This window comes from Benincasa hispida, chromosome 8, assembly GCF_027475165.1.
Source record: "Benincasa hispida cultivar pf3 chromosome 8, pf3_genome.v1.1, whole genome shotgun sequence".
Lineage (NCBI taxonomy): Eukaryota > Viridiplantae > Streptophyta > Magnoliopsida > Cucurbitales > Cucurbitaceae > Benincasa > Benincasa hispida.
In genome coordinates this window covers 13617846-13636044 of record NC_143485.1, presented here as the reverse complement: position 1 = coordinate 13636044, position 18199 = coordinate 13617846, and the positions used below count along the sequence as shown (strand labels likewise).

The 18199-nt window shown below is 34.8% G+C and overlaps 1 protein-coding gene across 3 annotated transcripts; it reads left to right on the top strand.

The window, feature by feature from the left end:
- The first annotated feature begins 10381 nt into the window (after nt 1-10381).
- On the top strand, nt 10382-17639 carry LOC120083426 (ARM repeat superfamily protein). Of its 3 annotated transcripts, none has more exons than XM_039039184.2 (15): nt 10382-10963; nt 11107-11283; nt 11365-11489; nt 11568-11709; nt 11850-11996; nt 12110-12163; nt 14371-14466; nt 14541-14600; nt 14991-15065; nt 15142-15195; nt 15590-15691; nt 15795-16460; nt 16571-16702; nt 16807-16914; nt 17350-17639. In XM_039039184.2, exons 1-15 carry the CDS (start codon nt 10601-10603, stop codon nt 17500-17502), a joined length of 2454 nt encoding a protein of 817 aa, XP_038895112.1. In that variant the 5' UTR covers nt 10382-10600; the 3' UTR covers nt 17503-17639. The 3 variants fall into 3 exon arrangements, with proteins under 3 accessions (XP_038895112.1, XP_038895113.1, XP_038895114.1); XM_039039186.2 differs by having other exon boundaries at nt 10447-10963; nt 11205-11283; XM_039039185.2 differs by lacking the exon at nt 11107-11283 and having other exon boundaries at nt 10404-10963.
- Nucleotides 17640-18199: the final 560 nt, after the last annotated feature.

Sequence of the window (18199 nt, the reverse complement as noted above, 5' to 3'; positions counted from 1 at the left end):
GTTGGATGTTCGCATGACACCCGTGGGAGCAAGATAAAACAGAGGTAGGTTACCAGGATCGACGCAATACAAAAAAAAAAGAGAGAGAGAAAATAAGAATAAAAGAGACAACTCCACTGACCAGCAAAAGTAAAACTTGGCTAAGGTTCAAGAATTGAAGTTGAGCTTGGTACACAACCGAAGTTAGATGCTCGCATGACACCCATGGGGGAAAGCCAAAACGAAGGGTGTAACCATGATCAACGTTCTCTATAGAATGACGCAAAGTAGGCCACCGCATAAAAGACATACTTCGTTGTTTTCACAAGAATAGGTAAAACATTCTTTTTAAAACAAGAAGAGAACTTTGGGTAGAGGTTTGTCTTAGATAAGAATAAAGTAGAGCATGTTGAAGAAATGACAAAGGATAGAAGGAACTTGTAGGGTTAAGAAATTATGTAGAGGTGGAGCATTCGAAGTAGCCGATCGAAGCAAAGTTAGGATAGGATTTGAGCTGAATTGCCTTAGTCGAGGATATGATTAAGGACAAGCATATATCTAAATTTGAGGGCCTGATAACTTGTAGAAATACAAGTTATTTATACCGTTTTATTTAGATCATGCGGCAAAAAGAAGGAAAAGTTGCGTCGACCGTATAGAAATTGGCTTAGAAATGCAAAAATTGTAAAGTGTCATAAGCACACCCGCTAACCCCATTGCAATGGAAAAATGGAATGTCCAAGTCTTTTTTTTGCAGGAAAACAGGTCACCACTCGAGGACAAAAATGAACAACGCATTCACACTGCATGTGGCGGGCAATCGAGAACGAAAAAGAACAACGCAATTGCAGCGCATGTGACGATCGATCATGGACTCAAACGATCAACGTATTTCCACCGCATGCGGCAATCGATAAAAGATCAAAGCAATTACACTGCATGTGGCGATCGATCGAAGATGTAAAGAGTGATGTATTCGCAAGGACTTCCGACATTGTATAGCTTTTTTGTTGTATGATTCTGACAAATTGAACGTGGAGCAGAGTGGACGTTTCCACTATGCCATGGCAGGAATTATCAGCTTTTCAGAGTAGGACCACTAATGCAAAAGGAGCTAAGGTCTATAAATAGCTTCATCAAATTCAAAGAAAGGAGGCTGGTCTGAAGAGACAATTTATAGAAATCCGGAGAGAAAGACGAGACAAGACCGAGAGGTAAGTCTCTGGAGCAAGCAATTATTTCCATTCCCGAAGAAGAAGCTCTATGCAAAGATCACTTCTACTTAGAAAACAAGCCTGAGAGGGAAGCATTCCACTCCATTTATACCACACGCCGGCAAGCAAATCGTCTCCGATCGGGATCCATGTCAAGAAATTGACACGCTTACTATATTTGTTCTCATTCTCTATTCATCTACTGTGTTCATCTTTAATCTTTCATTCACTATCCATAACAAACGCTTATCTTTAGATTTTAATATCATTATCGTATTCATCGTCATTTCTCTGTTCTTCTCCATACATTCATCATCCATTTTCTTCATCATGTGTAACTAATCCCCAGGGTAAGGGGAAGGATGAAGCGAGTAGGTTAATCTTTGTTGAAGAAATCAGCTGAGTTTAGCTAAAGCATGCTCAACGGCATCTTCACCTGTGAGAGCAGAAGTGAAGATGTTATTCCGCCTCTCGAAAGAAGGTTGAAGAATGCGTTAACTAAAGCGAGAAGTATTTCCAGAGATGGAAACAACCTTGTGTTCATCACGTTCATCCCTGTTTCACCATAGACATATGGGAACGCGGCCGATCACTGACAAGTGTAAACTAAGGGAAAGCGGAACTTTAGTTGCATCCTCAACAAGATTGACGAACTTGCGATGTCTTTTCCCTCAACCCATTCTCTTTCTGACATATTTTACCAGCCTTGCCACCGCATTCATCAGATACTTTTGCACATCATCATAACTAATCCTTACCTTGTATATTTAATTGTTTATTCATTTGTTTATTACCGCACTTTATTTATCACTGCAATTTACTTTACTGCACTTTATTTTATCACCGCAATTTACTTATCACTGCATTTTATTATCGCACTTTATTTATCATCTCATTTTACTTTATTATTGCATTTTAATTTTTACCGTATTTTACTTTTTAAATTCAATTCATTATTCTTTTGTATACTGGTCACATATATCACATCAGTATCGCATTAATCACCGCAATCCTCGTGTTCGACCTTAGATCACTCTGAGAAACTTGCATTGGAATTATACTTGGTTCCAACGTAAGAAAACTTGTGACATGCGTACATTACACGAATGCATACTACGAAAGCATCTAAGCATCACCGCATACATTATTTAGAACGTAGTATCGCATATTATTATTATCGCAAAGCACATAAGTCAGTAACCTAACAAGTTGTTGACTAACAACGAATTCAAATCAAACCATCATCAATTTACAAGCTTACAGTGGGAATGCGTCGGTTATTGTAATCGATGAATTAAAATGAAAATAGTTTTCATTTTGAATAGTTGTCCGGAAAAAGATAGACACGGGCGTTAGTGAAATTGTAAACGATCGCTTAAAATAATCGAGAGCCTATACGATAGTCGCTTTGCGTCTAAACGATCGTCTACCTAGCGCTTAAACGATCGCGCACTAGTTCCTACACGATCGGATAGCTTCCCTAAACAATCGTAGTGTGTGCCGAGTTTGCTCAACGATCGTATACCATTTCCTAAACGATCATTCTGTAAAACCTACACGATCGAATAGTTTCTCCTAAACAATAAGCATCGTGTTATACGATAGTGCCTTTTCCCTTCCCACTTGCTTATCGCCTATACAATTCGTGCTTCCTCCTTCCTCTACCAAATTCACCAAAGACCATGCTTTGGGTTTTCACTCTGAGAATACCTGGGGCTATTTTCTAGTGGTGTCGTCCCCATTGTGTTCGTGATCTTACGGTGTGCGTGCTGCTGCAGTCGACGCATCTGTTAGGCATTGGACGATCGGGTGGATTCCACTGCGTTGAGTTCCGAAGTTTGAAGACTGTCTTCAACTAGTATGGCAACTCATTCCCTTGTTATTTTGTTATTCATAGCATGTCTTTAATTGACTATATGTTTGCATAACTGTGCGTTTGAATGTATATTGTGTATTTCGGTCACGGTGAGATCGGAGCGATCTGAACGTGCTCATGGAACTCTTCGGTAAGAGATCCTTCATGCACAACATTGGTATACGGTGACTCAGAGATCTCAAGTGATGTGTCCAATGGGGGAGTAAAATACTTTTTAAGAGTATCAGATTATATGAAATATATACTCTTCTTATTTCACTAGGTTTTTTTTCCAATGAATTTTTTCCTAGTAAAGTTTAGCGAGGCATATTTCATATATAATGGGCATCTAAGGGGAAGTCTTATAAATATGTTAAATTAGGTGTAATGTAGATGTCCATTTAGTGTGCATTGGTCATTTATCATTTATCCATTACCCATATGTTGTTCGTGTGTCTCAAAATTACACACTATTAGTAACCATGTAATCCACCTCCTACTTACCAAATTGCCTATAAATAGTGACATTTTGTGGGTTTTGAAATACATTCACATTGGTAGAGATGTTTAATTTCCCCACGAGGATGGAGCTCCGCCCCGAACGAGGCGGGGAATCCCTGATTATGTGGGGGAGGGAAAAGGGAAAAGGGAAAAAAATTCTCCGTGAGCTAAACGGAGACGGGGACGCCCCCCCCCCCCCCCCCTCCCCCCCCAATTAGTTTCTACATATTTATTTATTACGATATATTGTTGTTATTGTTGTTGTTGTTGTTATTATTATTATTATATAAATATTACATTTAAATTTCAAATTTGATTATTTATTGGGAAAGATAATGAATATGTTTAACTTGAATGTTTAAATTTAGATTATATATGTGAATAATTTGATTTATATTTATTTCTTTCTACTAAAAAAAATTAATTAGCTTTTTTAGGCCAAAATTGGAGTAATTTATCTTTAAATTCAAATTGTCATATAAAACTAACCATAATAAACAATTTAGTGATAAAGTTAATTATTTAATTAAAATTTGCTAACATTAGTGATTTAAATTAATTGGCTTTTAACAAAAAAAAAATCATTGGGAAAATTCCCAACCTGATCCCCACGAATTCCCTGTGAGCAATCCCCACCCCGATCCCTGTGGGAAATTTCACAAGAATGAGGAATGAAATGGAGAGCGAGGACGGGGATGTGGAATGACATCCCCGGCCTCGTCCTGCCCCGTGGACAGGCAAAGTCCATGAAAATTGAAGAAAGTGGAGAACTTAGAGAAATTTCTTATGTTATATTTTGCTAATTTATTTTATTTTGTTTATTTATATACCATGTTTAATTTATTTTAATTTTTTATTATATTTTAATGGTATTCGTGTTCCCGTTATGCTCCTCAAGTTCACAACAAATATAATATTTTACTTTTTTTTCCTTATAATTTTATGGGGAATTATTTTAATAATTATAAGCTATTTAATTAAAAACATCAATCAATATACCATTAATCAAAACAAATCAACTTAAAAAAATTTTAAAAAAAAAACTTGCAATTTTATCGTTATTGTAAAAAAAATATATATTATTTAACATCTAGAATAAGAAGGAAATTGTTTTAACTTACTAAAAAAAGGTGAAAATGAACTGAAAATTTAAAGTTTATTTGCAACTCAATAAATTTCAATGAAATCTAAATTAATAGAAAAGATAAAACTTATTGTTGGAATATTTAGAAGGATCAAAAGAAAACAAATGTTTTTGCCACATTATACTCCTATAGTTTATTATATTTAAGAAAAAATAAATTAATTAATAAAATGACAAATATCAATTTATATCTTCAAACTTTCGAGTTGTATCAATTTAAACTCTGAATTTGAGTAGTATCAATTTAAACCCAAACTAATAATTGTATCAATTTAAACCCGAGCTTTCATAAATATATTAATTTAAACCTTAAATATTCATAAATTTATTAATTTAAACCCTAAACTTTTATAGGTGTATTTGGGGGGGGGGGGGTTATATTGGGGTTAAGTTCAAGAATAATGTGATTTTTAAAAGTAATGACAAAAATGAGGTACATAGGAAAGAAATTTCAAAAGTAATGTTGAAGACAAAAGTATTGACAAAAATAGGGTAGTTTCTGGTGGAAAGAAAAATCGTGTACCCGGTACATTATTTACCTTTCGATCCCGTCAGCATCCATGTCAGCTATATGGACTTGGTCAAAGGACCAAACTCGTGGATAGGTTCCACAATTTGATTATTTTTTTTATTTTTTCCCCCATTTTGATTGTTTTTTTTATCTCTATTCTTTTTAGTATAAAAAACAGTGTCTCATGATAAAATGTAACTCGATTAGTTCTTTAATTTCAAAATAGAAGTTTACATGAAGTTAAAATATTGAGTTACAAGTCACTCAGTTTTCCACAAGGGGCGTCTTCGTGTGCCTCTAGATTAGCTTCGCCTTGTTGTTGTTGTCGTCTACGACAAATACGTCTTCGATCAGTATCAACAACATTGAATCATCTTGTTTGCTTAATAATACTTTCTACATTTACCAAGGTTTGGTCACACATCGAATCCAACTCTGATAAATTGTATTGTACTGAATATTGTTGTACATATTGGACAAAATTATTCTGTACGATGAGAAAAATTAATACAAAATAATGTTCATATCATATATTTGGGAAATGTAAGATAATCCAACTCTTACCATGCAGTAATAGTAAGCGTGTCAGGTGTGATAAATTGTCTCGTGATTGAGTCGTACCAGGAAAAATAATCATATGATACAGTTGGTCCATTTATTATTTATCCCTTGCACAACGATCATGACATGCATGTCAGTATGATATATATTCTGCGTGAATCCGACACTAGTCTTGGTCGTGCTTACCTCTCAAATCAATTTGGTGTGGTGCCAGAAATGTATAGCACAATGAAGATATCATTTGCCATAAACTGAATTGTCTCAACACATGATTTGATTGATGTCATTTTACTATATGGAAGCATATAAGAGGACTAATGGTCAATCAACTGTCTTGACCATCACGACAGTAATCAGGGAGTAATAACCAAATATCTTGTGTATAAGATGTCCAACTAATTTGAAAAAAAATAATAATAATAATTAAACACCCAAACAATTTGTAAGATTTATTTGTATATTCATTTGTTACCTATTGTGCATCAGTCGACCAAATATCTATTCGTATACTAGTAAAGATAGCTAATACACCACTTCATCTAATATAATATATATATATATATATATATATATATATATATATAATTTATTTATTTATTTTATTACATAAAATGATAACGGAATAAATATATAAATAAAATAATACTTGACATTGAGTGGACAATGACCCAGGGCCTGTAACTGAACTTGTGATGCTATAATTTTAAATCTTTCATAAGTCCATACTTATAGCAATACTAGTGACCCCGCTATTTCCAACGTTTGTGCATCAATAGCCTGATAAAGTTCTCTATAAATCCATGCAAGGCAAGTGCCACCCCATGAGTACATACTAGCATGCTCAAAATTAGACAGCAGTGGGAGAAACATAAGATGTACCCCAGTGTTTGACTTGTCAGCGAACAAGAATCCTCCAATAAGCTGCATAATGTATGCTCGTACATACCTCTTTACGGTGATGTTGTTGGCATCGAGAGACAATTATGGAAATTGGGATGCTAACCACGGGATACTTGATCTTAAGCCTTTCAAATCATTTGCTCGAATGCCCAAAAGATCGTCACAAATAGTTTTCCAATCATATTGCAATGAACCTGTCAAAGGTTCTCCGTCCACCCATAATCCAAACTGAATAGAAACATCCTGCAACTTAATTGTGTATTCCCCACAAGGCATGTGAAATGTGTGGGTTTCTGATCTCCAACGCTCTATTAAAGCAGTAATGAGGTGTCAATCCAGTTAGATAAATTCAATCTATGCAACCCCAAGAAAACTAGTTTGTTGTACATAAGGCATAATACATGGATCAAAAGGGATAGTACATTGTGCAGATGTCTCCCTTCTCTGACAATCCAAAACTACAGTAGAATTACTATCCATATCGATTGTGAATGATGGGTATTTTGTTGATATAGTTACACATGATTAGAAGAACTAGGATCCATGATGCACAAGCATTGAAAAAGTATAAACATATATTAATATAGTCAATTCCATAACAAAATTACATAAAAAAAAATCCATTACATAACAAATTCAAATTGCTTAACAAAATCCATTGCATAACAAATTTAAATTACATAACAAAATCTATTATATAGAAAATCAATTACATAAAAAAGTCTATTACATAAAAAGTCCATTGCATAAAAAAGTCCATTACAAAAAAATTCAATTACATAAAAAAAAATCCATTATATAACAAGTCATCAATGACTTGAAGAGGAAGCACGTAATGTATGTTGTGAATAAGTATGTTTGTTATGTTCTTCTCCCTTGCAAATTATACATCAAACTTTTTGGCTAGCCTCTCTCCAATCCGTTTCATTATGAATCCGCGTACTCTTTGGGTGATCCTGTTCTCTTAGTAAGTCTACATCTGGAAGAACTTTCGTAGATGATAGTTCTGGTCAATAATCTAGGTGTTGTATTAGATGAAAGCGACCTTCATAACATCGCTTAAAATGTAACAATTTGTAGCATTCATCAATTAGAGGTAGGTATGTCAAACACATGTAATTACAAATTGCAATTACATGAGAGCATAGAATCTTAAATGACTGTCATTTATTACAAGAACAAGCCTCTTCTTTCAAGCTCACAATTTGTGTGTTGGACTTTATAGGGAGAAATCATACTTATGGTAGTTTGTACTTCGAAAGTTTGGATTTTTCTGTCAATAGATGTCACCGTATGTATAGATGCTTGTTTTTCCTATCTCTTAAGCTTTCTCATGGCATATTCTGTATACATGTCCCCACGGTTGAGTGCTTCACTTATCTCTTTTCTTCGATGTTCAAAATATATCATTGTGTGATAGAATGTTAGTCTAACCAAATAAGTAATTGAAAACATTCTAGCACATTTGAAAACTCTATTCATAGATTTAATTGCATTGCTTGTCATTCACCCATAGCGGTACCCATCATCATGGGAATGTGTCCTTTTTTTCAAGTCAATATCAGAAAAGTATTCAAAGCACTTAGGATTCAATTGCTTCAACTCTTTCATGCACCTAATGAACTTATGCTTTTGGTGTTGATTTCCTGCCTTAAATACCAAAATTTTCAGTTGTTCGATTTGTATTTCGTACTGAAATTACTAGCAACATGATGAAGACAATATCGATGGTACGCTCTAGGTTCACTCCAACCTATTTTCTCATTGTTAATTGCAGCGAGAATGCCTTATGTCTATCAGAAATCAAGCAAATATCATATTGTTGGGTAACATATTTATGTAATGCTCACAGAAACCATGATTAACTAGACAAGTTCTCTTCTTCGACAATAGTAAAAGCAGGGGGAAATATGTGTCCGTTTGCATCAATAAATATAAGGCGGTTAATAGTTTCCCCTTATACTTTCCGTACAGATGAGTTCCATTAATCTAAATTAATAGTCTACAATATTTGAACCCTTCTCTTGCAGGACCAAAAGACCAGAAAACTCGATAAAAAATAGTCGTACCTGGCACATCATATGGAAGAAAATACCGATCCGATCGTGTTCCAGGATTGTAATGCACAATAACACTCAAGCAATATGGAAGTCTTGAATATGATTTCTCCCAATCACCAAACACAACAATCAATACTTTTCTCTTAGCTTGCCACATTCGTTTATAGTTAATATTATACACATATTGTTTTTTAATTGCTTCTTGGAGTAAGGCCACAAGAACCCTAGGATCAGCTCTAACCATATTTTTTATTTCAATACTCATAAAATTTGAATCAAGTTGTGAATGATCTTGTGTTAATTCTGAGTATAAACATGAATGCTCTCCTTCAAGTCTAGTAATTTCAAACATCCCATGAGTTTTACGTCGACATGCCCTTAACCTTCAATCACAACCATCCTTCCATTGTTTGCATCTCACGTACCAAATATCTTGGTTTGATTCTCCTACGACAATCTCATAGTGTTCTGTCACGCAGTATTTTTTAGCGGCCAGTTGTAGATCTTCTTTAGTGTCAAATAATATTCCTTTTTATATTAAACTAGAATTATCTACACATCTACTCATTTTCTCTAATGTTGACCCTTGTTCACATGTTGAATTAGTAATTGTCCCAATCTATTTGGGTGAATATCTCTGATGGTACCAATTCAAGATCATTTTCTACATTTCTATCGTTTTCAAATAATTCATCAAGTTCTACGTTAATATCACTATCCCCATCATTTTCAGGATCAAGAATGACTAAATCTTCAGGATGTATCAACATATTTACTCAAATCTTTACAATTGCTATAGTTTAAAAGAAAAAAATACGTTAATACTAACATCCCAATCCAAAAAATTTCTTTTTTCTTTTAAACAGTCCAAATAGATCAAAACTCCAAACAGTCCAATTATTATTTTTTGAGTCCAAACATTCCAAATTTATAATATTAAAATAAAAAAATAAACTACAACCAAAATGTTCAGTCCAACTTATAATATTAAACTACAAATAAATAAATAAATAAAACAGTTCAAATCCTACACAATAGATCAACTAAACTAGATTAAAACTCTAGTTTTTTTATGCATACATTTAAATAAAATAGTAGATCTATGGAGTACAATATCATATATTAGAAAGGAAAAAAAAAGGACAAAATATTACCTGTGGTCAGTGGCGGCAGAGAGCGCAGTGACGGTCGATGGATGGCAGACGATCGTTGACGGTAGACGACAGTTATGGTGGACGATGGCGATGAGAGAGAGGCAGAAAGGAAGAAAGTTTGAGATGAGGAAGAAAGTGAAGAGAAGGTCATGGAGGATTTTTTAGGACCACTAAGTCGTGTACCCCGTCCACGATTACCTGTGGTCAATGTTGCATGGTTATACAAGTGGTAGTTTACATGTATCAGGTCACTGTCAATTCACATGCTACAAAGGAAGTCGTGGACTCGATCCACGATTTAATGATAATTGTGTACCGGGTCCATGATTAGACAACTCCTTTTTATCGATACTTCCAATCGAACCTTATTTTTGTTAATAATTAATAACATAACATTATTTAAAAAAATTCTTTAAATTGAATTTTTAATATTTAAATAGATACATTTACGAAAATTCAAATTTAAATTGATAAATTCACAAAAATTCGAGATTTAAAAGATAGAATTACTCCAAATTCAAGGTGGAAATTGATATCTACGGTAATAAAATAAGCCCTAGAATGTCAATTTTGCGACTCCAAACAGGGACTGTCCGGCAGGTCTTCTGCGTTCTGCCGCCGCTCACCACGAACAGATTTCGCCTTTGTCTAGTTTGGAACTCCACACATCGATTGGTTCTAAATTAGAACTTGTAATCGAAATCAAAGCAGTTCAGTAGCAATGAATTCAGCTCCAGAGAGGATAACTTTGCCCTTGCTGCAGTCGAAGATGAAGTGTGATCCCGAAGGGTACGAGTGTGAGTTGGTTCTTCTCTACAACCAATTCAAATCATCCATGGAACTCTTTAAACAGCAAGCCTCTCTTCACTTCACCTCTGTCGGTGGCATTGGTAGCGACCCCTCCGTAGCTAAGGACCTTAGTGACAGGGCGATGTTTTTGGCTCATGTTACTCATCTTTATCCGAAACATCTTGTGGAATTTCCCAAACAGTTGGCGGATTTGCTCAACTCGTCTTCCAAGTCGCTGCCTTCGGGTTTACGTTGCCACATAGCACAGGCTCTTATACTTCTTGTTAATCGAAAGGTAGAGTTGAAATTTTTGTATCCAAATTTGCTCTGTCTGTGGTCTAGGGTTGGTTAATTTTCTGCGAGAATTGGAATAGTATAGATTAAGTGTAGTTCGTTTGTTAATATTGTTTGGAAATTGCTCTTTACTTTGTTGTTCAGATGGTTGATATTCAGGACAATCTTGCTTTGTTTATGGAGTTACAGACCTTAGGTGACCGAACATTAAGAAAATTGGCATTTTCTCATGTTATTCACAGCATTAAAAAAATGAATCAAAAGCATAAAAATGAAGCAAAGAATCGAGCTCTCCAGAAAATTTTGTTCGCAATGCTGCAAGTAAAGTATACTTTTCATTTTGTGCTGATAAGAACATTGGGCTTAACTTGGATGGATAGTAAACTTCGACTTCTGATGTAGGAGGAGGATGAAGCAAAGGCCAAGAGATCGCTTATAACTCTGTGTGAACTTCATCGAAGAAGGGTGTGGTTTGATGAAAGAACAGCAAATGCTATCTGTACTGCTTGCTTTCATTCATCACCAAGGTATTGAACTTGATTGATTCAATGATATTCTATTGATAACTCTTTTGGAAATGATTACAACTCACTTGAACTCTCTAGGATTATGATTGCTGCCGTATCCTTTCTTCTTGATTATGAGAAGATTGAAGATGGTGAAGATGATAGTGATGAGGAAAGTGATGAAGATGATGCGGCTTCTCAAACTCCTCAAGTCGTTCTCAGCAAGGAATTGGTTTATAAGGTTGGTGAAGGCATAAACTAGAAAATAATAAAGAATGGTTTTAAACTTATTTGGATGCTTTTTCAAACAAGTCAGCCTCAAAAAATATGTATGCATTATAGTTATTTTAAATTTTATATTATTATGTTTTGGGAATTTAGGCACACAACAAAGGTACATCAGCTAGCAAGAAGAAAAAAAAGGCAAAACTGGAACGAGTCAGGCGTAGTATTAAGAGGCAGCAACGCTTGTCATCAGAGAGAGGCAATTCAAGTTATTCTCCACTTAACCATTTGATAGATTCACAGGTTTATTTATTTCCATGTTTTCTGCACTTTTATTTTATTATTTCTCAGTTTAGGTTCTCTTTTAGGATACAATTTAGGGTGATAAGAATTAATAAATTTCATTGCACCTGCAGGGGTTTGCAGAAAAGTTGTTCGCTCGACTTCGTGCTTGCAATGAGCGATTTGAGGTGAATATATTAACTTTGACTGATTGGCATACCTAAGTTATCATATTTCTTTATTGTCTGAAGGGAAAGAGACAGATGACATATTTCATAATTAGTTGTGGTTGTGGGGAAATAGACATGACAAACACCGATTTACTCACTGACCATAGAGTTCTTGACAAGAAAAACATCACAACACATATAATATATGGTACAAACATGTGTGACATAGTCACTTATGGTAGTACTTGTAGGAAAATGGACCCACATCGTCGGACAACTTAAGACGATCCCTAGCATATTAACTCTTCCTTTTTTTTTTGGGGGGGGGGGGGGGGGTGTTGGAGGGATTAGAAACAAGATATATGTTCAGAAAACACCAGTCAAAACAAATGAACAATATAAAGGAAAAATGGAGAAGTCATCTCCTTTCCAAATGGGATCAGAGAAAAGCTCTCCCCAATCTAGGTTAATGGTGAATGTTGTGAAGTTGCTTGCTATAAAGCTTGTTGTTGGATACTTCGATTTGAGGCCATGAGTCACTGAAGGTCACTAAAAGATTCCAAATTACTTGACTCTCTGTAGACATTCTAGCATTTCGTTCCTTCCAAAGAAAGCAAAAGGAACTGTCAGCAGAGAGAACATCATTAATCCAGACTGCCGTATGCTTTGAAACACATGAGAAGCCTAACTGAATTCCTTGTACATTATGTTCCAAGCTCTAATTGCGACTGCCGTATGCTTTGAAACACATGAGAAGCCTAACTGAATTCCTTGTACATTATGTTCCAAGCTCTAATTGTGAAACTATAGTGAATAAAGAAATGGGGGCAGACTCATCATTTTTCTCGACATGTAACACACATTTGGCGGAAGTAACTGGGTGTATATGAACGGATGGTTGTTCGAGGCCCAACTGAGCAAAATGATTGGAGAGAAACAACACTTCCCAACCCAGGTCAATGAATAGGAGAAAGCAAACAACACACCATTGATAGAATGAATAGGGAAAGGTACCCACAAGTCTGAACGTATCAGGGAAAGGTTCAACAATGTCCTTTTCCTTTTCAACAATGTCCTTTTCCTTCTCATTCAATTGTGAGACATTTGTCATAGAGTCTACGTAAGTAGTGAAGTGATTAGATGCCCCAAAGGCCAAAGTGAGCTTGACTCAATGGCATTGACATGCATTTCATCTTAAGAAGTTAGAAATTCAATCCCTCACCCCCACAATTGTTATACTAAAAAAAAAAACCATTCAGTTCCAGTCCCTAGAGATTAGATGCCCCAGAGTCCATATACCACGATCTGTTATCTGTTACAACTGAAGGAGAGGCAACCATTGAGGTCTAATTTAGATTCACTGTTCCCCTGAATTTCTTGTATTTTTCTTTAACTAAGAAAAAGTGTCCAAGGAAATTTGAAGGTTCAAAGCAAATAGAAGAGTCACACTCAATATGAGATCAGATGAAGTTTAATCATTTAACCGTCCAACCTTCTGACAAACTGCCATTTTCCCAGTGGAGAGATGCTTATAAACATTTTCCATCATAGGATAATGATCCTAGTACGAAGAAGGAAGCAAAAATACTTGATAACCTCCACCAAGCTCACCTACTGTGCTTGGGTAAAACACTACCAACACCAATAAAAAATTAAAAGAGAGACGAACCACTAGCTTTATTATTATTATTATTTTAACAACAGAGTGTTGTTATTTTTCCAATTAAAAACAAAGATTGCATGAGTCAACCTTTCTCAAATAAATCCATTAGATGTATTTAAGTTCCTTAAGATTTAAATTGAGAACATTTTGATTGATCAAGTTGATAGAAAATAAAAAAAGGAAAAGATTTAGGGGAAGGAAATAAAATTAAAGCTCAGTTTTACATTTTAACACACTAAAATTTTAGTGTCTTTTATGAGGGATCGCTGTTATCCTCTTGCATCTCCATTTCTTCTGTCCTTCATAAATATACCACTTTAACGTACCAGCTTTGGTGGGCTACTTATTTCCTTTTTTTCATGCAATCTTTCATTCGCTTACTTGGTGTCTATTACGATTTACACTGATAGTCTGAAAAATACTTATGACTAACATCTAAACATGTTAGAATAGTGAGAAATTCTAATTTGATCATTGCTATGGTTGGTGCCTCAAAGCTATGTATTCATTTGTTTAATTATGATGTTTTTTTAGAATTAAATAATTTTATTTTAAATGTCAGGTTAAGATGATGCTGCTGAAAGTTATTGCTAGAACAGTTGGGCTTCACCGCTTGATTTTGTTAAACTTCTACCCTTTCCTTCAGAAGTATGTTCAGGTATGATGTTGTTTTAACTTGTTGAATGTGGCGATTCCTTTAACTTGTAACTAATGTTGAGTTTATTCATGAAGCCTCATCAACGTGATATCACAGATTTACTTGCATCAGCAGTCCAGGCCTGTCATGATATGGTATGCTATTTTTTATGTTCAAATTCCAACGACTTCATTTTATAACGATTTTAATTGATTTTATTTTTTAAATTATGCTTGTTTCTCTCCCATTTTTCTATTATGGTTTTCACTTTTTGTTCCTAAATATTTGAAGTTTTAGCAAAATTCTAAAAACAAAACAAGCTTTTAAATCTACTTTTCACACACACACACACATATATATATATATATATATATATATATATTCAAAACTTGGCTTAGCTTTTGAAGAGTCTTAGAATTTAGAAAATAGATAACAAAACCAAACAAAACAATTCATATGCTTAATTTACAACACCACCACCACCACCCCCCATGTGGCCAACTCTCATGACTCCCCGGTAGTAATAGCTTTTGTCTTCAATTCAGGTTCCTCCCGAAGCAGTTGAACCTTTGTTCAAACAGATTGTAAATCAATTTGTACATGATCGTTCACGAACAGAGGTGCTTGTATGATTGGTGATGCTTTATGTTGTTCCTATCTACTTCTTGAACTCAAGGGTCTATTGTTCCTTTTCAGGCTATTGCGGTTGGGCTCAATGTAGTAAGGGAGATATGTATACGAATGCCTTTGGTAACTTTCATTACTTGTTATATATCAGGATTTATATGGTTCATCTTTCCTTCAGTATTTTATTTTAGTTTTTTAAGAGGAAACACCATATATCATTGATATATGCAAATATTACAGAAGAGAGTGGGCATAAACCCAAAATCCCAAAAATGAAGCTACAGAAAAGACATTGCATGTAATATTTAGACTCTGGTTTATTTAAATTTGAAATGAAACCTGTTTTGAAAAACAATTCTGAGATCATATACTATATACCTTTCCTATGTTCTAATATGTACTGAAAGTGGACGTAGATTAAATTACACATTTTCTATCTTGTTTCATATGGTGCAACTTTTTCGTATCTTGTATAAACTCAATAGTAATTTTGTGTTCTTGCATTCTTGCCAACTAGTTAATGACCGAAGATTTGTTACAAGATCTTGCGTTGTACAAGAAATCACATGAGAAGGCAGTTTCAATAGCTGCACGATCACTTATTGGATTATATAGAGAGGTATACTTAGGCTTGGCCTCCATTACTTATATTTATAGCTTCTTACAATTTTTTTCCTTTTATAACTATACACAAGAAGTGAAGTGAACTTCTCTGTTTGTAGTATTGTCCATCTTTGCTGACTAAGAAGGATCGTGGGCGCCCTACTGATCCAAAGGCTAGACCTAAAGCTTATGGGGAGGTAGCTGTAGCATCCAATATTCCTGGTATCGAGTTATTACAACACGCTGATGGTGACAATAGTGATGATGACGGTGATGACAACAGTGAGACTATTGCAAGTGGATCTGCTGATGACCTCGATCAAGTGGTTGATTCCATTGCAAGTGGATCTGATGATGACCTCGATCAAGTGTTTGATTCCAGTGATGATGGTGATAGTCAAATGTCCAGTGACAGTGGGACCAGTGCCAAGGATGAATTGATAGATGTAGATTCAGCACCTGAAGTTGATTCCGATGAAGGTACAGATGATGAAAATGCTGACGATTCTAGTGGGATGGAATCGGAGGAAGATGAGGAGGTTGAGGATAGTGGCATGGAAGAAGACACAGAGTATAAAGAAGAGGCTTACATGGACGCTAGAACTAATTGTGGAGATTCTAAGCTGAAGAAAAGGAAACATTCTGATTTTGACCAACAACTTGTTACTGCCAATTCAAGTCTTCGAGCATTGAAGAGACTAGCAAGTACAGCTGTGGAAAAATCATCAGAACCAACCGATGGCATTCTTTCCAATGAAGATTTTCGAAGGATCAAGGAATTGCAGGTAACCTCGATTGTGCAACTCTTCAGGCTTTGGAACATCGCAAATGTAGTTTATAATTGTCAAGTAGAAATACATCCCAACCAGTAACTATTATTTTGGTTAATTATCAGGCAAAGAAAGATGCAAAAAATGCTTTGACTCAACATGGTTTGTTGAGAAATGGTTCAGACACAAAGCGGACATCTAAGATTCCAAATACAGATGAATTGAGTACAAAGCGAGTGGATCCTGCCAAACTCGAGGTATGATTCTAGTTTACTAGATATTATACTTTTGTAATTGCAAAAGCTAAATTATCTTGATTCTCGAACTATGAAGCTTTAACTTAGAGGGGATATGGTGCTAGGTTCATATCCGGAGAAGGGTAACCAAGGAAGAAAAATTAGCATTAGTTAAGGCTGGGAGAGCGGAAAGAGGAAAGTACCAAGCACGTGCTGCTATCAAACAAAAGAAGGTTTGTGTTTCGATATTTTGAATATGTTCTGCAATATTATGTCTCCTATTATATATTTTCTTTTCTTTGCGTGATAGTGACCAAATTCATCATGTTTTGAAATGTGTTGGGTCCATATGCAAGCTCCATGCTAATTTTGTTGATAGCTGTCTATTGTTAAAAAAATATCATTTGCCCTTCATTTCTTTGATTTGTTTCCTATCTTTTGAAGTACTAAATTCATTAAAAAGAAATGGTAAGTTCGAAACTACGTAGAATTTTTGAAATGTAGATTCCAAAATATTGAAATTTATTTTGCATAAAAAGAAACTTATTACCAAAGGGATCTTTAAAATTTACTTGGAAGCTATGTTTAGCATGAACTTCGTTTGTGTTTAATACTCTTTATGCCATATTACTAGCCTGATTGTTTTTGGTTGTTATTAAAATTACAAGACGGGAGGCTTAAGCAATCGGCAGAAAGAACACAAGAAGGCAATGCCGTTAGCTGCAAAACGATCTAAAGTTGCGAAATCTCGAGTTGACAAGAAGAAGAAGAATCAACGCTCAGGCAAACAGTTTAGAGGGAAGAAAGCCTGGAAGCAGTGAAGAACTGAAGACAACCAATTTTGATAAATTATGTGCTCTCGTCTTATTTTATTTTAAGAATGTAATGGCAAATTTTGTTCAATTATTGCCTTGATCCAACTGCTCTTATTATTATCATCCATCATTCATTTGCTGCCCGCTCCATCCCAATAATAATTTATCCATGCATTCTGTGATTGTGAAATTTATACACATTCTATTTGTTTGGATGAGAGGATTTTGGTTTCTCTCGTCCAAGGAAAAATCGAAAAATGAACTGATATTTTGTCGATGGTCAGGTGGATTGGTTCCTTAAAAATCTGTTGTGTTAAGTCAAATCGCTGTTCATTCCATTTTGGGATTCTTTTCAAAATTTTTGCTTCAAGGGAGAGCTGAAAAGGGTGCATTTTGGTATGAGGAAAAGTCAGCCAGCAATAAAGGCTCAAATTTAGTTTGGTTGTGTTTGGTTTAACTTTTAAGTGGTTAATTTTGTAAATAAATCATTTTTTAAAAAAATTAAAGTATCTGGTAACTATTAAAAATAGTTTTTGAAATTTTTTTTATTAAAATTGTTTAAATAAAAATGATTGCACTAAAAAAAGGGAAAAGAAAAAGAACTATTGATATTTGCATTGCCGATTAAAGTGGTCAAATATGTTATGTTAAACTATAAATTAACACGGTCTAAATCTTAGTTTGAATTTTGTTTTTATAGTTT